Raw genomic sequence first — 26,456 nt, 5'->3', positions numbered from 1 at the left:
ATGAGCGAACTATTCAAAAGTTTGTTCTGACCGGACTTTCGGTTCGACCGAAGTTCGGATTTCTTCGGATTTCATAGTTTAAAGCATCTATATGATACGGGGGTAGTGTATTTGGTTGAATTTAGGGCTCTACATGTCAGTAACATCATTATCTTTTCGATATCTCAAAGTCAAATTTTTTTTTTCTAGACTTCAATATTCACCATTACAGGGTCTATGCAGGAAACTCTCCATTACAGGGTCTATGCGGGAAACTCACCATTACAGGGTCTATGCAGGAAACTCACCATTACAGGGTCTATGCAGGAAACTCACCATTATAGGGTCTATGCAGGAAACTCACCATTACAGGGTCTATGCAGGAAACTCACCATTACAGGGTCTATGCAGGAAATTCACCATTACAGGGTCTATGCAGGAAAATCACCACTACAGGGTCTATGCGGGAAACTCACCATTACAGGGTCTATGCAGGAAACTCACCATTACAGGGTCTATGCAGGAAACTCACCATTACAGGGTCTATGCAGGAAATTCACCATTACAGGGTCTATGCAGGAAATTCACCATTACAGGGTCTATGCAGGAAACTCACCATTACAGGGTCTATGCAAGGAATTCACCATTACAGGGTGTATGCAGGAAACTCACCATTACAGGGTCTATGCAGGAAACTCGCCATTACAGGGTCTATGCAGGAAACTCACCATTACAGGGTCTATGCAGGAAATCCACCATTACAGGGTCTATGCAGGAAAAAGGTTTTATTCTACACACATGCACTAGGTATATATTTGTGCCTCAGGAAAACACCTATGTCATATACACTCTCGCAAGGGTGACAGTAAAGTACATATATCTTTAGAGCACATTTTTGTTCCGTGCACCCTTTGCTGTCCTATGCCTAATCTATCTATCTTTCGCCCTATATATTTTTCTTATTACGTTTCTCCTCTCCGCTTTCCTAATAATCTTTTTGTCTTTCCTTTTGTACAATATCTTCTCAGTGCAGCAGCAGTGTTTTGTCACTGCCGAGCTCTGTGCACTGCTAACAGTCTCCTTCCTCTCTCTGTGCAGACTGCTTAATGTGGTCATGTGACCGCTCCTCTTAAAGCAATACCGACGTCACACAGGGGGTGGGCTAGTGAAAGATCCCTGCTAATTGGATGTGTTCCGAGCATCATGGGAAAGCGCTTTTCCCGCCCAGAACACTTCCTGCTTTCTAGAATGGCGGCTGCCATTTTAGAAAGCAAGAAAAAAAAAATTCGGAGCGGACTTCCAAAACTCCGAATCCGACCGGACTCGGACTATCATCCGGGCGCGGCCACGTCTTTCTATCATCCGGGCGCAGCCTTTGTATCATGATGTACAGATTCTCTACAGCTGTGACCATAAAGCATATAGCGGGGACGGGAGCAAAAGAAGTTGTGTGTATATATATATATATATATATATATATATATATATATATAAACAATAGGGGATAATGCAATATTACAGGATGTGATCATCATATTACAGGATCATCATTGCTTGGAATAGAGATTGTCTATAAAGAGCGTCTCTCTCTCTCTCTCTCTCTCTCTCTCTCTCTCTCTCTCTCTCTCTCTCGAGGACCTGACCGCTACACAAATAACACTTTGATGTGAATAAACATGGTGTAATACCCCATGTCCCCTGTTGGGGCACTGCAAAGAAAAACTTACTGCCATCTCTCTCCACCAATTACAGCTGATCGCTGGGGATCTCAGCATGAGGACATGTGATCAGTTTATATTTAAAGGACTCCCTCTTACAATAGGCATTGTCCAAAGAGGAAAACCCCTTCAAGCTTCTGGGCCCTAAAGGACAATCTGTGAGAGGCCCCAATTATTACACATTTACAGTACTGGTCTCCTTATATGGGGAGAGGGTTATTTGGGGTCCCTTCAGGCTTTAGGGCCCCTATATGCATGGTCCACAGAGCCTTTTCCCACAATCCCAATCTATATACATAATATATTGTGTGTTCTTGATGAGAGTATAAGAAATGACATCCGATCCCTCTGGGGCGGAGTTAGTGATTTCATCCGATCCCTCTGGAGTGGAGATAGTGAATTCATTTGCCCCCCCCCCAGATAGAGTTAGTGATGTCATCTGGTCCCTCTAAGGGGGTGGAGTAAGTTATGCCATCTGACCCCCTCTGGGGCAGAGCTAGTGATGTCATCTCATCCCTCTGGGGCGGAGTTAGTAATGCCATCTCGTCCCTCTGGAGTGGAGATAGTGATGTCATTTGCCCCTCCCCCCTGGGGCGGAGTTACTGCTGTCATCTGGTCCCTCCTGGGAAAAGTTAGTGATGTCATCTGGGGCGGAGTTAGGGATGTCATCTGGTCCCTCTGGGGAGGAGTTAGGGATATCATCTGGTCCCTCTGGGGAGGAGTTAGGGATGTCATCTGGTCCCTCTGGGGAGGAGTTAGGGATGTCATCTGGTCCCTCTGGGGCGGAGTTAGTGATGTCATCTGGTTCCTCTGGGGAGGAGTTAGTGATGTCTTGATGTGTTGATGACTATTAAGTGGAGGAGGTTAAGTGAGAGTTCACTCAGTTCCACTGAGATCATCAAGTGGTTATACGGTGGTTTCTGGGCCCCAATCTGGATAGTCTCCTCCAATGCCTGCGGGTTTGTCCTGTTATGTGACATCACTGTTTCTTATGTGACATCAATGTTACTTATGTGACATCATTGTTTCTTATGTGACATCATCGCTGCCATTTCTCCTTTTCTTCAGTAATTCAGGATTCTGGAGAAGTTGTGGGTTGATGGATCATTATACAACAGTGCGAAACAAGCAGCCCATGGGGGTCCTCTCCGGCCCCAGGGTCACCGTGATGTCATCGAGCGGCAACGTCTGAAAAAATTCACAGGCCTAGAAGGAAAAAAACAAATAATAAAGAGGAGGCGAGAAGAGGAGGCGACCACCGAGAGCCAAGACCTGGACCACATCCTGCGGAAGGAAACGGGCGGCCGAATTATAGAAATATCAGTCACCTCGGTGCACATATGGCAGTGCAGGCAATAGCACCAGAGGGGGCGCTACCACAGGAAGGGGTGGAGCCTGTTGTAGACTTTGTATTTCTGCCTAGGAGCCTTTGGTTCATCCTGTTACACATCGGCGTCAGTGAAGATATACTATAGATATTACAGAACTATATACAGAAACAGCGCCACCTCTGCCCAAAGGTCGTATGCAGTACTGCAGCTTAGCTTCATTTAATTTAATAGACTAGACACAATACCAGACACCACCACAGGGCAGAGGTGGTGCTGTTTCTGTCGGGACGCTGCCTCGCATTCCCACCTCTACCCCTTTTATTGCACCCGGTTATTGTTATATGAAGACATAAGACGCCATTACCTTCTGCAAGAACATTGCCGCCGCCACTTCTTGAGGATCCCTGCTCAGAATCTTCACCTTTATTGAGACGCGGCCTGTTGAGACATTAGGTTCCATATTTTGTTACACATGAAAGGGTTCACATACTTTCTCCACAGTGACGTGTGTACAGGACACCAAATCCCCATAAAAAAACTCTCCTGCTCTGGGCAGTTCCTGACATGGACAGAGGTGGCAGCAGAGAGCACTTTGTCAGACTGGAGAGAGAATACATCACTTCCTGCAGGACATACAGCAGCTGATAAGTACTGGAAGACTGGACTTTTTTATAATGGAACTAAATTACAGATCTATATAACTTTCTGACACCAATTAATTTGAAAGATTTTTTTTTTTTTTTTTTGCTGGAATACCCCTTTAAACATTTTCCACAATGATTACAACTGTTCACTCAGAGGTCCCGGCCCCAGAACATCCTGCGATCACCTTCTATTCAGGGAATGTATCTAACTAAAAGTTATTGGTATTGTTCACATATACAGGATTTTAATTACAATTAATGAACATAAAGCCAGGAATGGATTTGTGAAGAGGAAGAATCTCAGTCTTTACTGTATGACCAGTCCTCTATTTATAATCTGTTCCTGGCTTTGGCTTCAATAATTGTAATTAAAAACCTGACTGTGAACACACCTGTAATCAGTGTCCTTCATTATCAGGACCATTGGAGGTCCATGAGGTCAGACCCCAGATTTAGAAAGTGACCACATATCCAACCTATACGCCATCACTTTATAAGATGGGATCAGCCATGAATATATTAGAGAGAACACAGCAGCTACAACCATCATGTACTGCTATACCAAATCCCAACACTAGAGGGCAATCCAACACAATGATAACAGCTCTCCCTGACCTTGCCATTCATATGTAGTAGCTGTCACTTGCAGTCCTATGTAACACCACAGATAACACAGTGATATCTCTGAGTACAGATAATGTAGTAGTCATCTGCAGTCCTATGTAACACCACAGATAACACAGTGATATCTCTGAGTACAGATAATGTAGTAGCTGTCACCTGCAGTCCTATGTAACACCACAGATAACACAGTGATATCTCTGAGTACAGATAATGTAGTATATCCACCTGCCGTCCTATGTAACACCACAGATAACACAGTGATATCTCTGAGTACAGATAATGTAGTAGGTGTCACCTGCAGTCCTATGTAACAGCACAGATAACACAGTGATATCTGAGTACAGATAATGTAGTAGATGTCACCTGCAGTCCTATGTAACACCACAGATAACACAGTGATATCTCTGAGTACAGATAATGTAGTATATCCACCTGCCGTCCTATGTAACACCACAGATAACACGGTGATATCTATGAGTACAGATAATGTAGTAGATGTCACCTGCAGTCCTATGTAACACTACAGATAACACAGTGATATCTCTGAGTACAGATAATGTAGTAGTCTCCTGCAGTCCTATGTAATAGCACAAATAACACAGTGATATCTCTGAGTATAGATAATGTAGTAGATGTCACCTGCAGTCCTATGTAACAGGACAGATAACACAGTGATACTTCTCACCTGTAAAGTCCCTGGTGTCTCTGGATTTCTGCATACCGCTTGGCACGCTGTTGCTGTTGCTGTTGCCCGGTCTGTGGGTTACGGCGGGTGATACACGGCCATCGGATGCAGCTGGGGGTATCCTGGCACCACCTGCCGTGGAGTCTGGGTCACCGCTGCCCTCATGTTGCTTTGTATGGTCGGTCAGACGTGGCGCTGCGGTCGGGGTGCTGTCCATACTTACTGGGGTGACAGCCGGCTCCATACTGGTGCTGCGCCAGGGGGACAGATCTATAGACACGTTCCCTCCTCCCACTATATTGAATGGCAGCGGTGACATAGGACTGCCAAGGCCCCCGATGGTTGATAACTCGATGGTGTCATTCTGCGCCCACACCAGCAGGAAACCTAATGCCAAAAAGGAGAAAATACTGTGAGACCCCGGGGCACAGGCTTTAGTGTACCAATGGTGGATCAATATCTGTATGGTACACTTACTGAATGGCACTGCTATATGTGCACACTGCGGAACTATTGTATGGATACTACATGGTATTATTACATGGATACTGTATGACATTATTACATGGATACTGTATGGTATTATTACCTGGATACTGTATGGCATTATTACCTGGATACTGTATGGTATTATTACCTGGATACTGTATGGTACTATTACCTGGATACTGTATGGTATTATTACATGGATACTGTATGGCATTATTACCTGGATACTGTATGGTACTATTACCTGGATACTGTATGGTACTATTACATGGATACTGTATGACATTATTACCTGGATACTGTATGACACTATTACCTGGATAATGTATGGTATTATTACCTGGATACTGTATGGTACTATTACATGGATACTGTATGGTACTATTACCTGGATACTGTATGGTATTATTACATGGATACTGTATGGTACTATTACATGGATACTTTATGGTATTATTACCTGGATACTGTATGGTACTATTACATGGATACTGTATGGTATTATTACCTGGATACTGTATGGTATTATTACATGGATACTGTATGGTATTATTACATGGATACTGTATGGTATTATTACATGGGTACTGTATGGTATTATTACATGGATACTGTATGGCATTATTACCTGGATACTGTATGGTATTATTACCTGGATACTGTATGGTACTATTACATGGATACTGTATGGCATTATTACATGGATACTGTATGGTATTATTACCTGGATACTGTATGACATTATTACCTGGATACTGAATGGTATTATTACCTGGATACTGTATGGTATTATTACCTGGATACTGTATTGTATTATTACATGGATACTGTATGGTATTATTACCTGGATACTGTATGGCACTATTACATGGATACTGTATGGTATTATTACCTGGATACTGTATGGCATTATTACCTGGATACTGTATGGTATTATTACATGGATACTGTATGGCACTATTACCTGGATACTGTATGGCACTATTACCTGGATACTGTATGGCATTATTACCTGGATACTGTATGGCACTATTACCTGGATACTGTATGGTATTATTACATGGATACTGTATGGCACTATTACCTGGATACTGTATGGCACTATTACATGGATACTGTATGGTATTATTACCTGGATACTGTATGACATTATTACATGGATACTGTATGGTATTATTACATGGATACTGTATGGTATTATTACATGGATACTGTATGGCATTATTACATGGATACTGTATGGTACTATTACATGGATACTGTATGGTACTATTACCTGGATACTGTATGGCATTATTACCTGGATACTGTATGACATTATTACCTGGATACTGTATGGTATTATTACATGGATACTGTATGGCACTATTACATGGACACTGTATGGTATTATTACCTGGATACTGTATGGTATTATTACCTGGATACTGTATGGTATTATTACCTGGATACTGTATGGCATTATTACCTGGATACTGTATGGTATTATTACATGGATACTGTATGGTATTATTACATGGATACTGTATGGTATTATTACATGGATACTGCATGGCATTATTACCTGGATACTATATGGTATTATTACATGGATACTGTATGACATTATTACCTGGATACTGTATGGTATTATTACCTGGATACTGTATGTTATTATTACATGGATACTGTATGACACTATTACATGGATACTGTATGGTATTATTACCTGGATACTGTATGGCACTATTACATGGATACTGTATGGTATTATTACATGGATACTGTATGGCATTATTACATGGATACTGTATGACACTATTACATGGATACTGTATGGTACTATTACCTGGATACTGTATGGCATTATTACCTGGATACTGTATGGTATTATTACCTGGATACTGTATGACATTATTACCTGGATACTGTATGGCACTGTTACCTGCATACTGTGTGGTACTATTACGTGGATACAGCATGGCACTATGAATTGAACACTGTACTCTGTGCTTCTTGGTTACTGTATGGAACTGCTCTTTGGTTATTGTGGGGAACTGTTACTTACATACTGTACAGAGCTGTTGTATGGCACAATTATTTGGGTACTGTACAGCACTAATATTTTGGTACCCTATGGCAGTTATTTGGATACTGTATGGCACTAATATTTTGGTACCCTATGGCACTGTTATTTGGATACTCTATGGCACTATTTTTTAGGCATTGTATGGCACTATTATTTTGGTTCTGTACAGCACTATTATTTGGATACTGTATGGAATTATTATTTGAGCACTGTATGGCACTATTATTTGGGTACTGTATTGCTTTATTATTTAGACACTATATGGCACTATTACTTGGGTACTGTATAGCACTATTAGTTGGGTACTGTACATCACTATTATTTGGGCACTGTAAGGCACTATCATTTTGGCATACTGTACAACACTTATTTGGGTACTGTACAACACTATTATTTGGGTACTTCATGGTACTAATATATGGGTACTGTATGGCACTATTATTTAGGTACTGTATGACACTATTTTTTGGGTACTGTATGGTACCATTATTTCGGTACTGTATGGCAGTATTATTTGGGCACTGTATGGCACCATTATTTGGGCACTGTACGGCACTATTATTTTGGCACTGTACGGCACTATTATTTGGGCACTGTATGGCACCATTATTTGGGTACTGTATGGCAGTATTATTTGGGCACTGTATGGCACCATTATTTGGGCACTGTACGGCACTATTATTTTGGCACTGTACGGCACTATTATTTGGGCACTGTATGGCACTATTCTCAGCCTATAAGTAAAGGAGAGCTGGCCGCACACTCCGGGATTTGCTGTTCTCTGTCAGCGATGAAATCATTGTGCACTTGATGGCGGTGAGAGGTGAGGACACAGCGATACACAATATAACTGCCAGACCTTCCTCAATACAAGAGCAGGAAACCAGCGCTGCCAGAAGAAGCCTCTGAGCAGCCTCCGGGCAGCCTCCGAGCGGACAGCAGGATGTCAGGATTTCCTGCCTATGTGCGTCTCATAATGTAGGTGAAATGCATCGAGCTCCGGGATTACACAACCTGATCCGCTCCATCTCCCCTACATGCAGAATGACTTCCTGCCGTCCCCGATCTATGATCCAAGGAGTCCGCAGCTGTGAGCGTGCTCAGGACGTTATAAGAGATCAGCGTATACAGTCCTGCAGCTGTGAGAGTGCTCAGGACGTTATAAGAGATCAGCGTACACAGTCCTGCAGCTGTGAGCGTGCTCAGGACGTTATAAGAGATCAGCGTACACAGTCCTGCAGCTGTGAGCGTGCTCAGGATGTTATAAGAGATCAGCGTATACAGTCCTGCAGCTGTGAGCGTGCTCAGGATGTTATAAGAGATCAGCGTATACAGTCCTGCAGCTGTGAGAGTGCTCAGGACGTTATAAGAGATCAGCGTATAGAGTCCTGCAGCTGTGAGCGTGCTCAGGACGTTATAAGAGATCAGCATACACAGTCCTGCAGCTGTGAGCGCGCTCGGGACGTTATAAGAGATCAGCGTACACAGTCCTGCAGCTGTGAGAGTGCTCAGGACGTTATAAGAGATCAGCGTACACAGTCCCGTAGAGGTGAGCATGCTCGGGACGTTATAAGAGATCAGGGTACACAGTCCCGCAGCTGTGAACGTGCTCGGAACGTTCTAAGAGATCAGCGTACACGGTCCCGCAGCTGTGAGCGTGCTCGGGACGTTGTAAGAGATCAGCGGTCACAGTCCTGCAGCTGTGAGCATTGTTTAGGACGTTATAAGAGATCAGCGTACACAGTCCTGCAGCTGTGAGCGTGCTCAGGACGTTATAAGAGATAAGCGTACACAGTCCCGTAGAGGTGAGCGTGCTCAGGACATTATAAGAGATCAGCGTACAAAGTCCTGCAGCTGTGAGAGTGCTCAGGACGTTATAAGAGATCAGCGTACACAGTCCCGCAGCTGTGAGAGTGCTCAGGACGTTATAAGAGATCAGCGTACACAGTCCTGCAGCTGTGAGAGTGCTCAGGACGTTATAAGAGATCAGCGTACACAGTCCTGCAGCTGTGAGCGTGCTCGGGACGTTATAAGAGATCAGCGTACACAGTCCCGCAGCTGTGAGCGTGCTCGGGACGTTGTAAGAGATCAGCGGTCACAGTCCTGCAGCTGTGAGCATGTTTAGGACGTTATAAGAGATCAGCGTACACAGTCCCGCAGCTGTGAGAGTGCTCAGGACGTTATAAGAGATCAGCGTACACAGTCCTGCAGCTGTGAGCGTGCTCGGGACGTTGTAAGAGATCAGTGTACACAGTCCCGTAGAGGTGAGCGTGCTCAGGACGTTATAAGAGATCAGCGTACACAGTCCTGCAGCTGTGAGCATGCTCAGGACGTTATAAGAGATCAGCGTACACAGTCCTGCAGCTGTGAGAGTGCTCAGGACGTTATAAGAGATCAGCGTGCACAGTCCCGTAGAGGTGAGCGTGCTCAGAACGTTATAAGAGATTAGCGTACACAGTCCTGCAGCAGTGAGCATGCTCGGGACGTTATAAGAGATCAGCGTACACAGTCCCGCAGCTGTGAACATGCTTGGAACGTTCTAAGAGATCAGCGTACACAGTCTTGCAGCTGTGAGCATGCTCAGGACGTTATAAGAGATCAGCGTACACAGTCTTGCAGCTGTGAGCATGCTCAGGACGTTATAAGAGATCAGCATACACAGCCTGCAGGGATTGTCACCCAGCTTTCCACACATCCTGACTGACGGTATATAGGTATACTATCTACTGTGTGTCATTTATCACCGCAGTTCTAGAGTTCTATTCATGCATCTGGGAGCTCTGGATGAGCAGTGCTATTAAAAGCAATAAACTGCGGAAGGACGCAGAAAAACTAATACTACAATAAAAAATGCCGCCATTTTGCAGGGACAGTTACAGTTTTGTAGTTCCATTCTGCCTCTGGGCAATCTGCATTGGCCCCATTCTCCCGCCTGTTAATCTAACACCTTCAATAACTTAAAGGGGTATTCCACTCAAACATAACTTTTGATATGTCGCTACCCATGGTGAGACTAACAATTCCTTCCATAATTGTTATTATCTATTCAGTCTCCTTCCCCCAGTTCTCAGCTGCTGCTTTCTGCTGAAGACACAAAAACTGTGTGTGAGCTTTTCTCTCTGTCTCTCCCTCCCTTCTGAGATGGCTGATGTAAGTTACTCCCTGGCTGGCTGTATCTGCAACATTGCAGCTTATTTGTAAAGATGGGAGGATTCATCACAGTGAGTTCATCAGCAACTTGACTTCAGATTAATCCTCCCAGCATTACATGCTTCAAAAAAGATCCAAGCAGTTATAGGGATAGACACTGTACTGTGCATGTATAGTATATATATATATAACTTACCATATACTGTGAAGGAGGAGAGGAGCAGTGTGGGCAATGTCAGGTCCCGTATCTGGTTCATTGTTCTCTGTTATCAGCAATGTGCTCGGGTATCTCTACCAGGGTGACACTAGAAGAGGATGGAGCCCTGTCCTGAGGATTGTTCCTAAAATACAACACAATAAGAATAATGTACAATGGACTATAATACCGCAGCAATAATCACTGTCATAGAACACAATAAGAACAATGTACAATGCAGTATAATACCGCAGCGATAATCACTGTCATACAACACACGGCGTCCTACACCAATCCTTATACTGTGCAAATGTAGCAAGAATTACTAAAATTTGTGACTTAACATTTTTATAGAAAGTGATTACAGTATAAAATACACAAGGGAAAGGGGCGGTTATAGGAGGCAGACATGTCCACATAACTGTCCACATCCGCTGTCCACATAACTGTCCACATCCGCTGTCCACATAACTGTCCACATCCGCTGTCCACATAACTGTCCACATCCGCTGTCCACATAACTGTCCCAATAGCTGTCCACATAACTGTCCACTAACTCCACCTAACTGTCCACATAACTGTCCCAATAGCTGTCCATATCCGCTGTCCACATAACTGTCCACTAACTCCACTTACCTGTCCATATAACTGTCCACATCCGCTGTCCACATAACTGTCCCAATAGCTGTCCACATCCGCTGTCCACATAACTGTCCCAATAGCTGTCCACATCCGCTGTCCACATAACTGTCCCAATAGCTGTCCACATCCGCTGTCCACATAACTGTCCACTAACTCCACATCCGCTGTCCACATAACTGTCCACTAACTCCACATCCGCTGTCCACATAACTGTCCACTAACTCCACATACCTGTCCATATAACTGTCCACATCCGCTGTCCACATCCGCTGTCCAAATAACTGTCCACATCTGCTGTCCACATCCGCTGTCCACATAACTGTCCACATAACTGTCCACATAACTGTCCACTAACTCCACATACCTGTCCACATAACTGTCCACATCCGCTGTCCACATCCACTGTCCACATAACTGTCCACATCCGCTGTCCACATCCGCTGTCCACATCCACTGTCCACATAACTGTCCACTAACTCCACATACCTGTCCACATACCTGTCCACATACCTGTCCACATAACTGTTCACAAAACTGTCCACAAAACTGTCCACATAACTGTCCACATAACCTGTCCACATAACCTGTCCACAACTCTACATACCTGTCCGCATCCACTGTCCACATAACTGTCCACATCCGCTGTCCACATCCACTGTCCACATAACTGTCCACATCCGCTGTCCACATCCGCTGTCCACATCCACTGTCCACATAACTGTCCACTAACTCCACATACCTGTCCACATACCTGTCCACATACCTGTCCACATAACTGTTCACAAAACTGTCCACAAAACTGTCCACATAACTGTCCACATAACCTGTCCACATAACCTGTCCACAACTCTACATACCTGTCCGCATCCACTGTCCACATAACTGTCCCAATAACTGTCCACATCCGCTGTCCACATAACTGTCCACATCCGCTGTCCACATAACTGTCCACATCCGCTGTCCACATAACTGTCCACATCCGCTGTCCACATAACTGTCCACATCCGCTGTCCACATAACTGTCCACATCCGCTGTCCACATAACTGTCCACATCCGCTGTCCACATAACTGTCCACATCCAATGTCCACATCCACTGTCCACAGAAATGTCCACATAGCTCCACAGGAACACAGTGCAGGACAGTCTCCACACAAAGTAAAGGAACTGATCCAGATAGAGCAAAGTTGCTAGAAGCCTATGCACTCTATCTCGCAGCGCGGGTGTCATCAGAGAACTCTGACCACTCTGCTCATCCCAGGTAACAAGGTCTGGGGCTTGTGTCACCCTCTAGGACGGTTTAGTATAAACAGTCCTGTGCCATATAACGCACTGTGTGAACACTGTCCCGTTCTGGGTCGCTAGCCCCAGCAATCATGAACTCAACGGACAAAATAGGACAGAGACAGAACTTTGCAAAGGTTTTTCCTTATTATTGAAATTTCATAGTACATAATAGTACAACTTTAAGAAATAAATACATTCACCACAGTGCTGTAGACGCGAGGCTGGTCTTCACGCCGTGGCTGAGGATATGAAGAGCGCCGCAGCCGCGGCGTGAAGACCAGCCTCGCGTCTACAGCACTGTGGTGAATGTATTTATTTCTTAAAGTTGTACTATTATGTACTATGAAATTTCAATAATAAGGAAAAACCTTTGCAAAGTTCTTTCTCTACCCTCTAGGACGGGTCACCCGACACTAGTGGGCAATAAGTGGTGCAAAGACCAAAAGAGTCAAAACACAGGCACAAGTATTCTTTCTACTTTTAAGTATTCTTCTTATTCTACCTCTCAAGTTCCGGCAGAGAACAGTACTACTTGGGTTGGGACTCTCTTGACATCCTCCTCTCTACTCTTCTTTCTACCTCTCTGCATGCAACCCAGCCAGCACGGCTGTATCTTCTGCTTCACTCTCAGTACAGATCTCGCCTATCAAGTATAACGTATCCTATCAAAGCAAAGCTGTATTACCTGCTTCCTATATCAAATAAACAGATCTTATTTATTGTAACGGGACACCTACACAGTGGATACACCATCCTTGGGACATCTCCCCTTTCTGTGGGTGGCAGTGCCAATAGTTCGGGTGGGTCACTAAGCAGTGTCCCAGGGGTCAGTCACTTTCCCCTCTAGTGTGTGTTCTCCCTCTACCTTCAAGAGGGAAGGACGTGTTTTCTGCTGCTCCTCAGGGAGAAGGCCACAACTCCACCTAACTACCTCTGAGACATATTCCGGTCCAGTCCAGACCAGCCTCATCCTCAAGATCCTTACTTCACCTCAAGATCTGGGTACATTTCTCAAGTCGCTATCTTCATCTCATCGCTAACAGCAAGTATTCTCCTCAGTATAGTTATACCCAGCATCATTCTCAGGGAACTACTACTCCCATCCTCCGTTAAGATTCCTCTCAACCAAAGTGACTTTATCACACTACGGCAGGGGTACTCAACAACTTTTGGTGAGGGTCCACTTACCGGGGTCTATTGTCAGGTGAAGGTCCGAGCTGAACATCAGTTGTTCAACTATTTACATACAGAATTGCTGCTTATTAGCAGGAAAACTGGCATATTTTCTCTCTCACCAGCACTTTGATATTAGGTACAAAGGGGGTGACTGCCCTGGTAGTATATAGCCCCCCTGTTGCTCCCCCAGTAGTGTATAGCCCCCCTGTGCGCTCTTCCCCAGTAGTTTATAGCCCCCTGTTGCTCCCCCAGTAGTGTATAGCCCCCCTGTGCACTCACCACCTGTAGTATATAGCCCCCTGTGCGCTGTCCCCTAGTAGTATATAGCCCCCCTGTGTGCTCTCCCCAGTAGTATATAGCCCCCCCTGTGTGCTCTTCCCAGTAGTATATAGCCCCCCTGTGCTCTCCCCCTGTAGTATATAGCCCTGTGTGCTCTCCCCCTGTAGTATATAGCCCCCTGTGAGCTCCCCTCAGTAGTATATAGCCCCCCTGTGCTCTCCCCCTGTAGTATATAGCCCCCTGTGAGCTCCCCCCAGTAGTATATAGCCCTCCTGTGAGTTCCCACCAGTAATATATAGCCCCCCTGTAGTATATAGCCCCCCCCCTCGTAACGAGCGCACATAGTTACATGCAGCAGCGGCACTGACAGGGCAGGAGCCTTTGGCTCCCTCCCTGTCAGTCACTCTTGTGGCCGCAGGAAATGTTTTCCCTGTGGTCACAAGAGGCCGCTCTATGTCTTTGGTGCCGGCGCTCGAGGCGTCACTGGAGTGCCGGTGCCATGACAACGGGAGAGCGGCCTCTTGTGACCGCAGGGAAAACACTTCCCGTGGCCACAAGAGGGAAGAGAAAAAAAGGAAAGAGAAGAGGAGACGCCGGACCCAGGTGAGTAAAAATGTTGATTTTTTTTGTGTTATATACTATATAGGAGGTAGAACACACAGCGGGGCCTATATAAATAGGGGGAGCACACAGTGGGGGCCTATATAAACGGGGGGAGCGTACAGGGGGGCTATATAAATGGGGGGAGCGCGCAGGGGGGATATAGAAACAGGGGGAATGCACAGGGGGCTATATAAATGGGGGAGCGCACAGGGGGGCTATATAAACAGGGGAGCTCACGGGGGGGCTATATAAACAGGGGAGCACACAGGGGGGCTATATAAACAGGGGAGCACACAGGGGGGCTATATACAAGTGGGGGAGCGCACAGGGGGGCTATATACAAGTGGGGGAACACACAGGGGGTATATAAAATTGGGGGCAGCACACAGGGGGTATATACAACTGGGGGCAGCACACGGGGGGGGCTATACACTAGTGGGGGAGCACACAGTGGGTATATACAACTGGGGGGAGCACACAGGGGTATATACAACTGGGGGGAGCACACAGGGGGTATATACAATTGGGGGCAGCGCACAGGGGGTATATTCGACTGGGAGCAGCACACAGGGGGTCTATATAGTATACTGGGTGAGCACACAGGGGGGCTATGTATAACTGGGGGATCACACGGGTCTATATATAACTGGGGGAGCACACAGGGGGGTCTATATACTACTGACGACAGCACACAAGAGGTATATACTACTGGGGGCAGCAAACAAGCGGTATTTACTACTGTCGGCAGCGCACAAGGGTTCTATATAACGGGGGGCAGCACACAGCGGTCTTTATTACATTGGGACTGCACAGAAGTGCCTATATGCCTCACTACTATACTGGGGCACAGAACATACCTAATTATTAAGTGGGGGCACAGGGACACCTTTAATCTGTGGGGGCACAGAGGGGCGTAACTACTATATGGTCAGGACTCCTCCTCCTTACAGAGTGTAAGCTCCTATGGTCAGGACTCCTCCTCCTCCTTATAGAGTGTAAGCTCCTATGGTCAGGACTCCTCCTCCTCCTTATAGAGTGTAAGCTCCTATGGTCAGGACTCCTCCTCCTTATAGAGTGTAAGCTCCTATGGTCAGGACTCCTCCTCCTTATAGAGTGTAAGCTCCTATGGTCAGGACTCCTCCTCCTCATAGAGTGTAAGCCCCTATGGTCAGGACTCCTCCTCCTCCTCCTTATAGAGTGTAAGCTCCTATGGTCAGGACTCCTCCTCCTCCTTATAGAGTGTAAGCTCCTATGGTCAGGACTCCTCCTCCTCCTTATAGAGTGTAAGCTCCTATGGTCAGGACTCCTCCTCCTTATAGAGTGTAAGCTCCTATGGTCAGGACTCCTCCTCCTTCTTATAGAGTGTAAGCTCCTATGGTCAGGACTCCTCCTCCTTATAGAGTGTAAGCTCCTATGGTCAGGACTCCTCCTCCTTCTTATAGAGTGTAAGCTCCTATGGTCAGGACTCCTCCTCCTTATAGAGTGTAAGCTCCTATGGTCAGGACTCCTCCTCCTCCTCTTTATAGAGTGTAAGCTCCTATGGTCAGGACTCCTCCTCCTTATAGAGTGTAAGCTCCTATGGTCAGGACTCCTCCTTATAGAGTGTAAGCTCCTATGGTCAGGACTCCTCCTTTTTATAGAGTGTAAGCTCCTATGGTCAGGACTCCTCCTTATAGAGTGTAAGCTCCCATGGTCAGGACTCCTCCTCTTTATAGAGTGTAAGCTCCTATGGTCAGGACTCCTCCTCCTCCTCCTTATAGAGTGTAAGCTCCTATGGTCAGGACTCTTCCTCCTTATAGAGTGTAAGCTCCTATGGTCAGGACTCCTCCTTATAGAGTGTAAGCTCCTATGGTCATGACTCCTCCTCCTTATAGAGTGTAAGCTCCTATGGTCAGGACTCCTCCTTATAGAGTGTAAGCTCCTATGGTCATGACTCCTCCTCCTTATAGAGTGTAAGCTCCTATGGTCAGGACTCCTCCTTATAGAGTGTAAGCTCCTATGGTCAGGACTCCTCCTCCTCCTTATAGAGTGTAAGCTCTTATGGTCAGGACTCCTCCTCCTTATAGAGTGTAAGCTCCTATGGTCAGGACTCCTCCTCCTTATAGAGTGTAAGCTCTTATGGTCAGGACTCCTCCTCCTTATAGAGTGTAAGCTCCTATGGTCAGGACTCCTCCTTATAAAGTGTAAGCTCCTAGGGTCAGGACTCTTCTTATACTCCTATGGTCAGGACTCCTCCTCCTCCTTATAGAGTGTAAGCTCCTATGGTCAGGACCCCTCCTCCTTATAGAGTGTAAGCTCCTATGGTCAGGACTCCTCCTCCTCCTTCTTATAGTGTAAGCTCCTATGGTCAGGACTCCTCCTCCTCCTTATAGAGTGTAAGCTCCTATGGTCAGGACTCCTCCTCCTCCTTATAGAGTGTAAGCTCCTATGGTCAGGACTCCTCCTCCTTATAGAGTGTAAGCTCCTATGGTCAGGACTCCTCCTTATAGAGTGTAAGCTCCTATGGTCAGGACTCCTCCTTTTTATAGAGTGTAAGCTCCTATGGTCAGGACTCCTCCTTATAGAGTGTAAGCTCCCATGGTCAGGACTCCTCCTCTTTATAGAGTGTAAGCTCCTATGGTCAGGACTCCTCCTCCTCCTCCTTATAGAGTGTAAGCTCCTATGGTCAGGACTCTTCCTCCTTATAGAGTGTAAGCTCCTATGGTCAGGACTCCTCCTTATAGAGTGTAAGCTCCTATGGTCATGACTCCTCCTCCTTATAGAGTGTAAGCTCCTATGGTCAGGACTCCTCCTTATAGAGTGTAAGCTCCTATGGTCATGACTCCTCCTCCTTATAGAGTGTAAGCTCCTATGGTCAGGACTCCTCCTTATAGAGTGTAAGCTCCTATGGTCAGGACTCCTCCTCCTCCTTATAGAGTGTAAGCTCTTATGGTCAGGACTCCTCCTCCTTATAGAGTGTAAGCTCCTATGGTCAGGACTCCTCCTCCTTATAGAGTGTAAGCTCTTATGGTCAGGACTCCTCCTCCTTATAGAGTGTAAGCTCCTATGGTCAGGACTCCTCCTTATAAAGTGTAAGCTCCTAGGGTCAGGACTCTTCTTATACTCCTATGGTCAGGACTCCTCCTCCTCCTTATAGAGTGTAAGCTCCTATGGTCAGGACCCCTCCTCCTTATAGAGTGTAAGCTCCTATGGTCAGGACTCCTCCTCCTCCTTCTTATAGTGTAAGCTCCTATGGTCAGGACTCCTCCTCCTCCTTATAGAGTGTAAGCTCCTATGGTCAGGACTCCTCCTCCTCCTTATAGAGTGTAAGCTCCTATGGTCAGGACTCCTCCTCCTCCTTATAGAGTGTAAGCTCCTATGGTCAGGACTCCTCCTCCTCCTCCTTATAGAGTGTAAGCTCCTATGGTCAGGACTCTTCCTCCTCCTTATAGAGTGTAAGCTCCTATGGTCAGGACTCCTCCTCCTTATAGAGTGTAAGCTCCTATGGTCAGGACTCCTCCTCCTTATAGAGTGTAAGCTCCTATGGTCAGGACTCCTCCTCCTCCTTATAGAGTGTAAGCTCCTATGGTCACGACCCCTCCTCCTTATAGAGTGTAAGCTCCTATGTCAGGACTCCTCCTCCTCCTTATAGAGTGTAAGCACCTATGGTCAGGACTCCTCCTCCTCCTTATAGAGTGTAAGCTCCTATGGACAGGACTCCTCCTCCTCCTTATAGAGTGTAAGCTCCTATGGTCAGGACTCCTCCTCCTTATAGAGTGTAAGCTCCTATGGTCAGGACTCCTCCTTCTTATAGAGTGTAAGCTCCTATGGTCAGGACTCCTCCTCCTCCTTATAGAGTGTAAGCTCCTATGGTCAGGACTCCTCCTCCTCCTCCTTATAGATTGTAAGCTCCTATGGTCAGGACTCCTCCTCCTTCTCCTTATAGAGTGTAAGCTCCTATGGTCAGGAATCCTCCTTATAGAGTGTAAGCTCCTATGGTCACGACCCCTCCTCCTTATAGAGTGTAAGCTCCTATGGTCAGGAATCCTCCTTATAGAGTGTAAGCTCCCATGGTCAGGACTCCTCCTCCTTATAGAGTGTAAGCTCCTATGGTCAGGACTCCTCCTCCTCCTTATAGAGTGTAAGCTCCTATGGTCAGGACTCCTCCTCCTTATAGAGTGTAAGCTCCTATGGTCAGGACTCCTCCTCCTTAAAGAGTGTAAGCTCCTATGGTCAGGACTCCTCCTTATAGAGTGTAAGCTCCTATGGTCAGGACTCCTCCTCCTTGTAGAGTGTAAGCTCCTATGGTCAGGACTCCTCCTCCTTCTCCTTATAGAGTGTAAGCTCCTATGGTCAGGACTCCTCCTTATAGAGTGTAAGCTCCTATGGTCAGGACTCCTCCTTATAGAGTGTAAGCTCCTATGGTCAGGACTCCTCCTCCTTATAGAGTGTAAGCTCCTATGGTCAGGACTCCTCCTCCTCCTTATAGAGTGTAAGCTCCTATGTCAGGACTCCTCCTCCTTATAGAGTGTAAGCTCCTATGGTCAGGACTCCTCCTTATAGAGTGTAAGCTCCTATGGTCAGGACTCCTCCTCCTTATAGAGTGTAAGCTCCTATGGTCAGGACTCCTCCTCCTCCTTATAGAGTGTAAGCTCCTATGGTCAGGACTCCTCCTCCTTAGAGAGTGTAAGCTCCTATGGTCAGGACTCCTCCTCCTTATGGAGTGTAAGCTCCTATGGTCAGGACTCCTCCTCCTCCTTATAGAGTGTAAGCTCCTATGGTCAGGACTCCTCCTCCTTATAGAGTGTAAGCTCCTATGGTCAGGACTCCTCCTCCTTATAGAGTGTAAGCTCCTATGGTCAGGACTCCTCCTCCTTATAGAATGTAAGCTCCTATGGTCAGGACTCCTCCTCCTTCTTATAGAGTGTAAGCTCCTATGGTCAGGACTCCTCCTCCTCCTTATAGAGTGTAAGCTCCTATGGTCAGGACTCCTCCTCCTTATAGAGTGTAAGCTCCTATGGTCAGGACTCCTCCTTATAGAGTGTAAGCTCCTATGGTCAGGACTCCTCCTTATAGAGTGTAAGCTCCTATGGTCAGGACTCCTCCTTATAGAGTGTAAGCTCCTATGGTCAGGACTCCTCCTCCTCCTTATAGAGTGTAAGCTCCTATGGTCAGGACTCCTCCTCCTTATAGAGTGTAAGCTCCTATGGTCAGGACTCCTCCTCCTTATAGAGTGTAAGCTCCTATGGTCAGGACTCCTCCTCCTTATAGAGTGTAAGCTCCTATGGTCAGGACTCCTCCTCCCTATAGAGTGTAAGCTCCTATGGTCAGGACTCCTCCTCCTTCTTATAGAGTGTAAGCTCCTATGGTCAGGACTCCTCCTCCTCCTTATAGAGTGTAAGCTCCTATGGTCAGGACTCCTCCTTCTTATAGAGTGTAAGCTCCTATGGTCAGGACTCCTCCTCCTTATAGAGTGTAAGCTCCTATGGTCAGGACTCCTCCTCCTTATAGAGTGTAAGCTCGTATGGTCAGGACTCCTCCTTATAGAGTGTAAGCTCCTATGGTCAGGACTCCTCCTTATAGAGTGTAAGCTCCTATGGTCAGGACTCCTCCTTATAGAGTGTAAGCTCCTATGGTCAGGACTCCTCCTTATAGAGTGTAAGCTCCTATGGTCAGGACTCCTCCTCCTCCTTATAGAGTGTAAGCTCCTATGGTCAGGACTCCTCCTCCTTATAGAGTGTAAGCTCCTATGGTCAGGACTCCTCCTCCTTATAGAGTGTAAGCTCCTATGGTCAGGACTCCTCCTCCTTATAGAGTGTAAGCTCCTATGGTCAGGACTCCTCCTCCCTATAGAGTGTAAGCTCCTATGGTCAGGACTCCTCCTCCTTCTTATAGAGTGTAAGCTCCTATGGTCAGGACTCCTCCTCCTCCTTATAGAGTGTAAGCTCCTATGGTCAGGACTCCTCCTTCTTATAGAGTGTAAGCTCCTATGGTCAGGACTCCTCCTCCTTATAGAGTGTAAGCTCCTATGGTCAGGACTCCTCCTCCTTATAGAGTGTAAGCTCGTATGGTCAGGACTCCTCCTCCTTATAGAGTGTAAGCTCCTATGGTCAGGACTCCTCCTCCTCCTCCTTATAGAGTGTAAGCTCCTATGGTCAGGACTCCTCCTCCTCCTTATAGAGTGTAAGCTCCTATGGTCAGGACTCCTCCTCCTCCTTATAGAGTGTAAGCTCCTATGGTCAGGACTCCTCCTTATAGAGTGTAAGCTCCTATGGTCGGGTGACTTCCCTGTTCCCGGCAGGGTTCTCCTGCAGTTATTATGATACTATTATGGATCTGCTGGTAGTAGAATATATTTCTATACTCCAAGCAGCGGCTCCGGGGCGGAGTAGCAGGTTAGGTTTTGTATAGTGACCCCTCCACCTCTCATTGTGGAGTGAATACCCTGTGATGTAAACTGTTTGTAATCTGCAGCATAACAGGGGGCTCCTCCATTGTTCCTCTATCTGTAAATCGGCTCCTTGGGGATCACGCCCCCCACCCCCGGCACAGACAATACTTGGTGCGCTGCCACCATTCAGCTGTCTCCGTGTGTCCTACAGGCAGAGATGAGACAAGATACTAAACAATAAGTTCCGTTAACCCTTCCAAGGACGATGAGATATAAAAGGTTTGTATCTACCACATCTTGGTGATGCCACCGATATCATTGGATAACCTGATGTCCGGGCAACACTGGGGCACACTGCAGATACTATTACTATGGGATATCTGCTAGTACTAATACGGGGCACACTGCAGATACTATTACTGGGAGATATCTGCTAGTACTAATATGGGGCACACTGGAGATACTATTACTATGGGATATCTACTACTACTAATATGGGGCACACTGCAGATACTATTACTGGGGATATCTACTAGTACTAATATGGGACACACTGCAGATACTATTACTGGGGGATATCTAGTACTACTAATATGGGGCACACTGCAGATACTATTACTGGGGATATCTACTAGTACTAATATGGGGCACACTGCAGATACTATTACTGGGAGATACCTACTACTACTAATATGGGGCACACTGCAGATACTATTACTGGGGATATCTACTAGTACTAATATGGGGCACACTGCAGATACTATTACTGAGAGATAACTACCAGTACTAATATGGGGCACACTGCAGATACTATTACTGGGGATATCTACTAGTACTAATATGGGGCACACTGCAGGTACTATTACTGGGGATATCTAGTACTACTTATATGGGGCACACTGCAGATACTATTACTGGGGGATAACTACTAGTACTAATATGGGGCACACTGCAGATACTATTACTGGGAGATATCTACTAGTACTAATATGGGGCACACTGCAGGTACTATTACTGGGGATATCTAGTACTACTTATATGGGGCACAGTGCAGATACTATTACTGGGGGATAACTACTAGTACTAATATGGGGCACACTGCAGATACTATTACTGGGAGATATCTACTAGTACTAATATGGGGCACACTGCAGATACTATTACTGGGGGATATCTACTAGTACTAATATGGGGCACACTGCAGATACTATTACTGGGAGATATCTACTAGTACTAATATGGGGCACACTGCAGATACTATTACTGGGAGATATCTACTAGTACTAATATGGGGCACACTGCAGATACTATTACTGGGGGATATCTACTAGTACTAATATGGGGCACACTGCAGATACTATTACTGGGGGATAACTACTAGTACTAATATGGGGCACACTGCAGATACTATTACTGGGAGATATCTACTAGTACTAATATGGGGCACACTGCAGATACTATTACTGAGAGATAACTACCAGTACTAATATGGGGCACACTGCAGATACTATTACTGGGAATATCTACTAGTACTAATATGGGGCACACTGCAGATACTATTACTGGGGATATCTACCAGTACTAATATGGGGCACACTGCAGATACTATTACTGGGAATATCTACTAGTACTAATATGGGGCACACTGCAGATACTATTACTGGGAATATCTACTAGTACTAATATGGGGCACACTGCAGATACTATTACTGGGGGATAACTACTAGTACTAATATGGGGCACACTGCAGATACTATTACTGGGGGATAACTACTAGTACTAATATGGGGCACACTGCAGATACTATTACTGGGGGATAACTACTAGTACTAATATGGGGCACACTGCAGATACTATTACTGGGGGATAACTACTAGTACTAATATGGGGCACAGTGCTAGAAGTATTACTATGGGAAATCTACTAGTACTAAAATTGGACACAGTGCTAGAAGTATTACTAGAGGAAATCTACTAGCACTTGTATTAGGGGTATACATCTATACAGAGCGGCACAGACCATTTTATAGGACATTTTCCATGATAATCCCCCCGGGATGTAGGAATGTATCATCTTCACTATTTATTTGTACATTCCCATAAGAGTCTCCTATAACAGGATGTGTCCGTCCCCGGGGACCCTCCTCTGCTATGTGCTCAGTGTCCCAGTGATGAGGATGATGAGGAGGATGATGATGATGATGATGATGGATCCCCTGTTATTGTCCTTGTAAGAAATGTTTTTCAGAATCACCAATTATGTATTTATCAGGTAAATTCACAGACACTGAGGCCAGAGCTGCGGCTCCCACTGACAGTAATGTAATGGCCGCCGGGCACCATAGTAGCTGCTATAAGTGTCTCTAGTGCTGCAGAAGTGCAGAGCAAACAGGGGACGTTGCATAACAGCAGACTGCAAACATGGAGACACCTCATGAGGACTCTAGTAGTCACTGACTATTAAGGTGGTTTTCCCATCTGAGACCTGGAGATGTACAATAAACTTCATGAGAACCCCTTTAAAAATCAATCACTGTATAAATGACAGAATTTCCAGAGATTAGTTTGCTGTCACTGACAACAACTTTCAAAGACTGCTATCCAGTATATCCAGCTGTCTCCAGTGTAGACAATGCTCTGTGAGATCTATAGACTGATACATTGTACATAGCTAGTCCTGCTCTCAGCTGTATCCAGTGTAGACAATGCTCTGTGAGCTCTACAGCCTAGACTCCAGACTGATACATTGTACATAGCTAGTCCTGCTCTCAGCTGTATCCAGTATAGACAATGCTCTGTGAGCTCCAGACTGATACATTGTACATAGCTAGTCCTGCTCTCAGCTGTATCCAGTGTGGACAATGCTCTGTGAGCTCCAGACTGATACATTGTACATAGCTAGTCCTGTTCCAAGCTGTATCCAGTGTAGACAATGCTCTGTGAGCTCCAGACTGATACATTGTACATAGCTAGTCCTGCTCTTGGCTATATCCAGGGTAGACAATGCTCTGTGAGCTACAGACTGACACATTGTACATAGCTAGTCCTGCTCTCAGCTGTCTCCAGTGTAGACAATGCTCTGTGAGATCTATAGACTGATACATTGTACATAGCTAGTCCTGCTCTCAGCTGTATCCGGTGTAGACAATGCTCTGTAAGCTCCAGACTGATACATTGTTTATAGGTAGTCCTGCTCTTAGCTATATCCAGTGTAGACAATGCTCTGTGAGCTCCAGACTGATACATTGTACATAGTTAGTCCTGCTCTCATCTGTATCCAGTGTAGACAATGCTCTGTGAGCTCCAGACTGATACATTGTACATAGCTAGTCCTGCTCTCAGCTGTATCCAGTGTAGACAATGCTCTGTGAGCTCCAGACTGATACATTGTACATAGCTAGTCCTGCTCTCAGCTGTATCCAGTGTAGACAATGCTCTGTGAGCTCTACAGCCTGATACATTGTACATAGCTAGTCCTGCTCTCAGCTGTATCCAGTGTAGACAATGCTCTGTGAGCTCCAGACTGATACATTGTACATAGCTAGTCCTGCTCTCAGCTGTATCCAGTGTAGACAATGCTCTGTGAGCTCCAGACTGATACATTGTACATAGCTAGTCCTGCTCTCAGCTGTATCCAGTGTAGACAATGCTCTGTGAGCTCTACAGCCTGATACATTGTACATAGCTAGCCCTGCTCTCAGTTGTATCCAGTGTAGACAATGCTCTGTGAGCTACAGACTGACACATTGTACATAGCTAGTCCTGCTCTCAGCTGTACCCAGTGTAGACAATGCTCTGTGAGCTCTACAGACTGATACATTGTACATAGCTAGTCCTGCTCTCAGCTGTATCCAGTGTAGACAATGCTCTGTGAGCTCCAGCCTGATACATTGTACATAGCTAGTCCTGCTCTCAGCTGTATCCAGTGTAGACAATGCTCTGTGAGCTCCAGACTGATACATTGTTTATAGGTAGTCCTGCTCTTAGCTATATCCAGTGTAGACAATGCTCTGTGAGCTCCAGACTGATACATTGTACATAGTTAGTCCTGCTCTCAGCTGTATCCAGTGTAGACAATGCTCTGTGAGCTCCAGACTGATACATTGTACATAGATGACACTATAGGATATACTGGACTGGGATAAATAAATTATTGCTAGAAAGATACAATGATGACCTATAAGTAACAGGTGAGATAAGAACATGAAGCCATGAAGTCTCCATCACCTGCAGCGGCTCCTGTTACATTGTAGAGCATGGGGCACTTACCTGTAGTAGAACCGTCCCTCAGGATTAGATACGCAGCTCGGATACTTCCAGGGGTGCTTCTCATGTTTGCCTTGGATCACTATATTCCAGATGCTTCTTCTCCTCCCTTTTCCTTAAAGAAAAATAAGTTGTCATCTGGCAGAGAGTCAGAAGCTGCGCTGAGTGAGAAGACAATGGCCGAAGCCTCGCAGGAGAGTGCGACAAACAATGGCTGACACAGATGTGAGCGGAGAGGAAACAACTGGGGGAATCTGAAGGAAGAGGCTGAAGTGGAGGACAGGATGGAGAGAGAGAGGGGCGAGCAGCTCCGGGGAGGACGGCGGCCGTAATAACCTGACGAGGGAAATCCTATTACTGCTCTCTATTTACTCCTCACAAGGACTTCTAGAAACCGGAGAGCAAATAAATCCTCATCTCCGTATATCTCCGAATACTAACAGGGATCTGAAATCTGGCACATTTCCATCTAAAACATTTATTATGTGTTTTAAACACTTTTAGGCTATGTTCACACTATGTATAACTACGGCCGTAGTTTTGAGGGGTGGAACATAACCTTATTTTCAATGGGATCCCGGCCGGAGCGTACACACATCGTATACTCTCCGCCCAGGATCCCATGCGGCGCCAGAAAAAACTGACATGTCAGTTTTCTGCGGCCGGAATTCAGTGAATTCAGTCCGCAGAAAGCCCTGTCAGTTCACACGGTGAAGCAAGCGGCTCCAGTCACTCGCTTCACTGTGTGCTATGGGAAGCTCTGATGCGGGCGCACGCTGATGCGCCCGTATCAGAGCTCCGCGGCCGGAAAGATCACCCGGCCACTACTTAAGTACCGGCCGAGATGATCCGGGCTGAGACTGTCCGTTCAGTGACCCGGCTGGGGTCACGGAACGGACAGATGTTCACAGCGTGTGAACATAGCCTTATACTCCAGAGCTGCACTCACTA

The 26,456-nt window shown here is 45.9% G+C and overlaps 1 protein-coding gene across 1 annotated transcript; it reads right to left on the bottom strand.

The window, feature by feature from the left end:
• Positions 1-759: 759 nt before the first annotated feature.
• Positions 760-25,791, bottom strand: LOC138784285 (uncharacterized). Its single transcript, XM_069959801.1, has 5 exons — positions 25,509-25,791; positions 10,885-11,029; positions 4,982-5,368; positions 3,393-3,466; positions 760-2,903 (listed from the first exon to the last, which is right to left on the bottom strand). Exons 2-5 carry the CDS (start codon positions 10,943-10,945, stop codon positions 2,805-2,807), a joined length of 621 nt encoding a protein of 206 aa, XP_069815902.1. The 5' UTR covers positions 10,946-11,029; positions 25,509-25,791; the 3' UTR covers positions 760-2,804.
• Between the last annotated feature and the right edge of the window lie 665 nt (positions 25,792-26,456).

This window comes from Dendropsophus ebraccatus, chromosome 2 (assembly GCF_027789765.1).
Source record: "Dendropsophus ebraccatus isolate aDenEbr1 chromosome 2, aDenEbr1.pat, whole genome shotgun sequence".
In the NCBI taxonomy this organism is placed as follows: Eukaryota; Metazoa; Chordata; class Amphibia; order Anura; family Hylidae; genus Dendropsophus; species Dendropsophus ebraccatus.
Note: the sequence above shows the minus strand (reverse complement) of the source record. Positions and strands in the feature narration are given on the sequence as shown.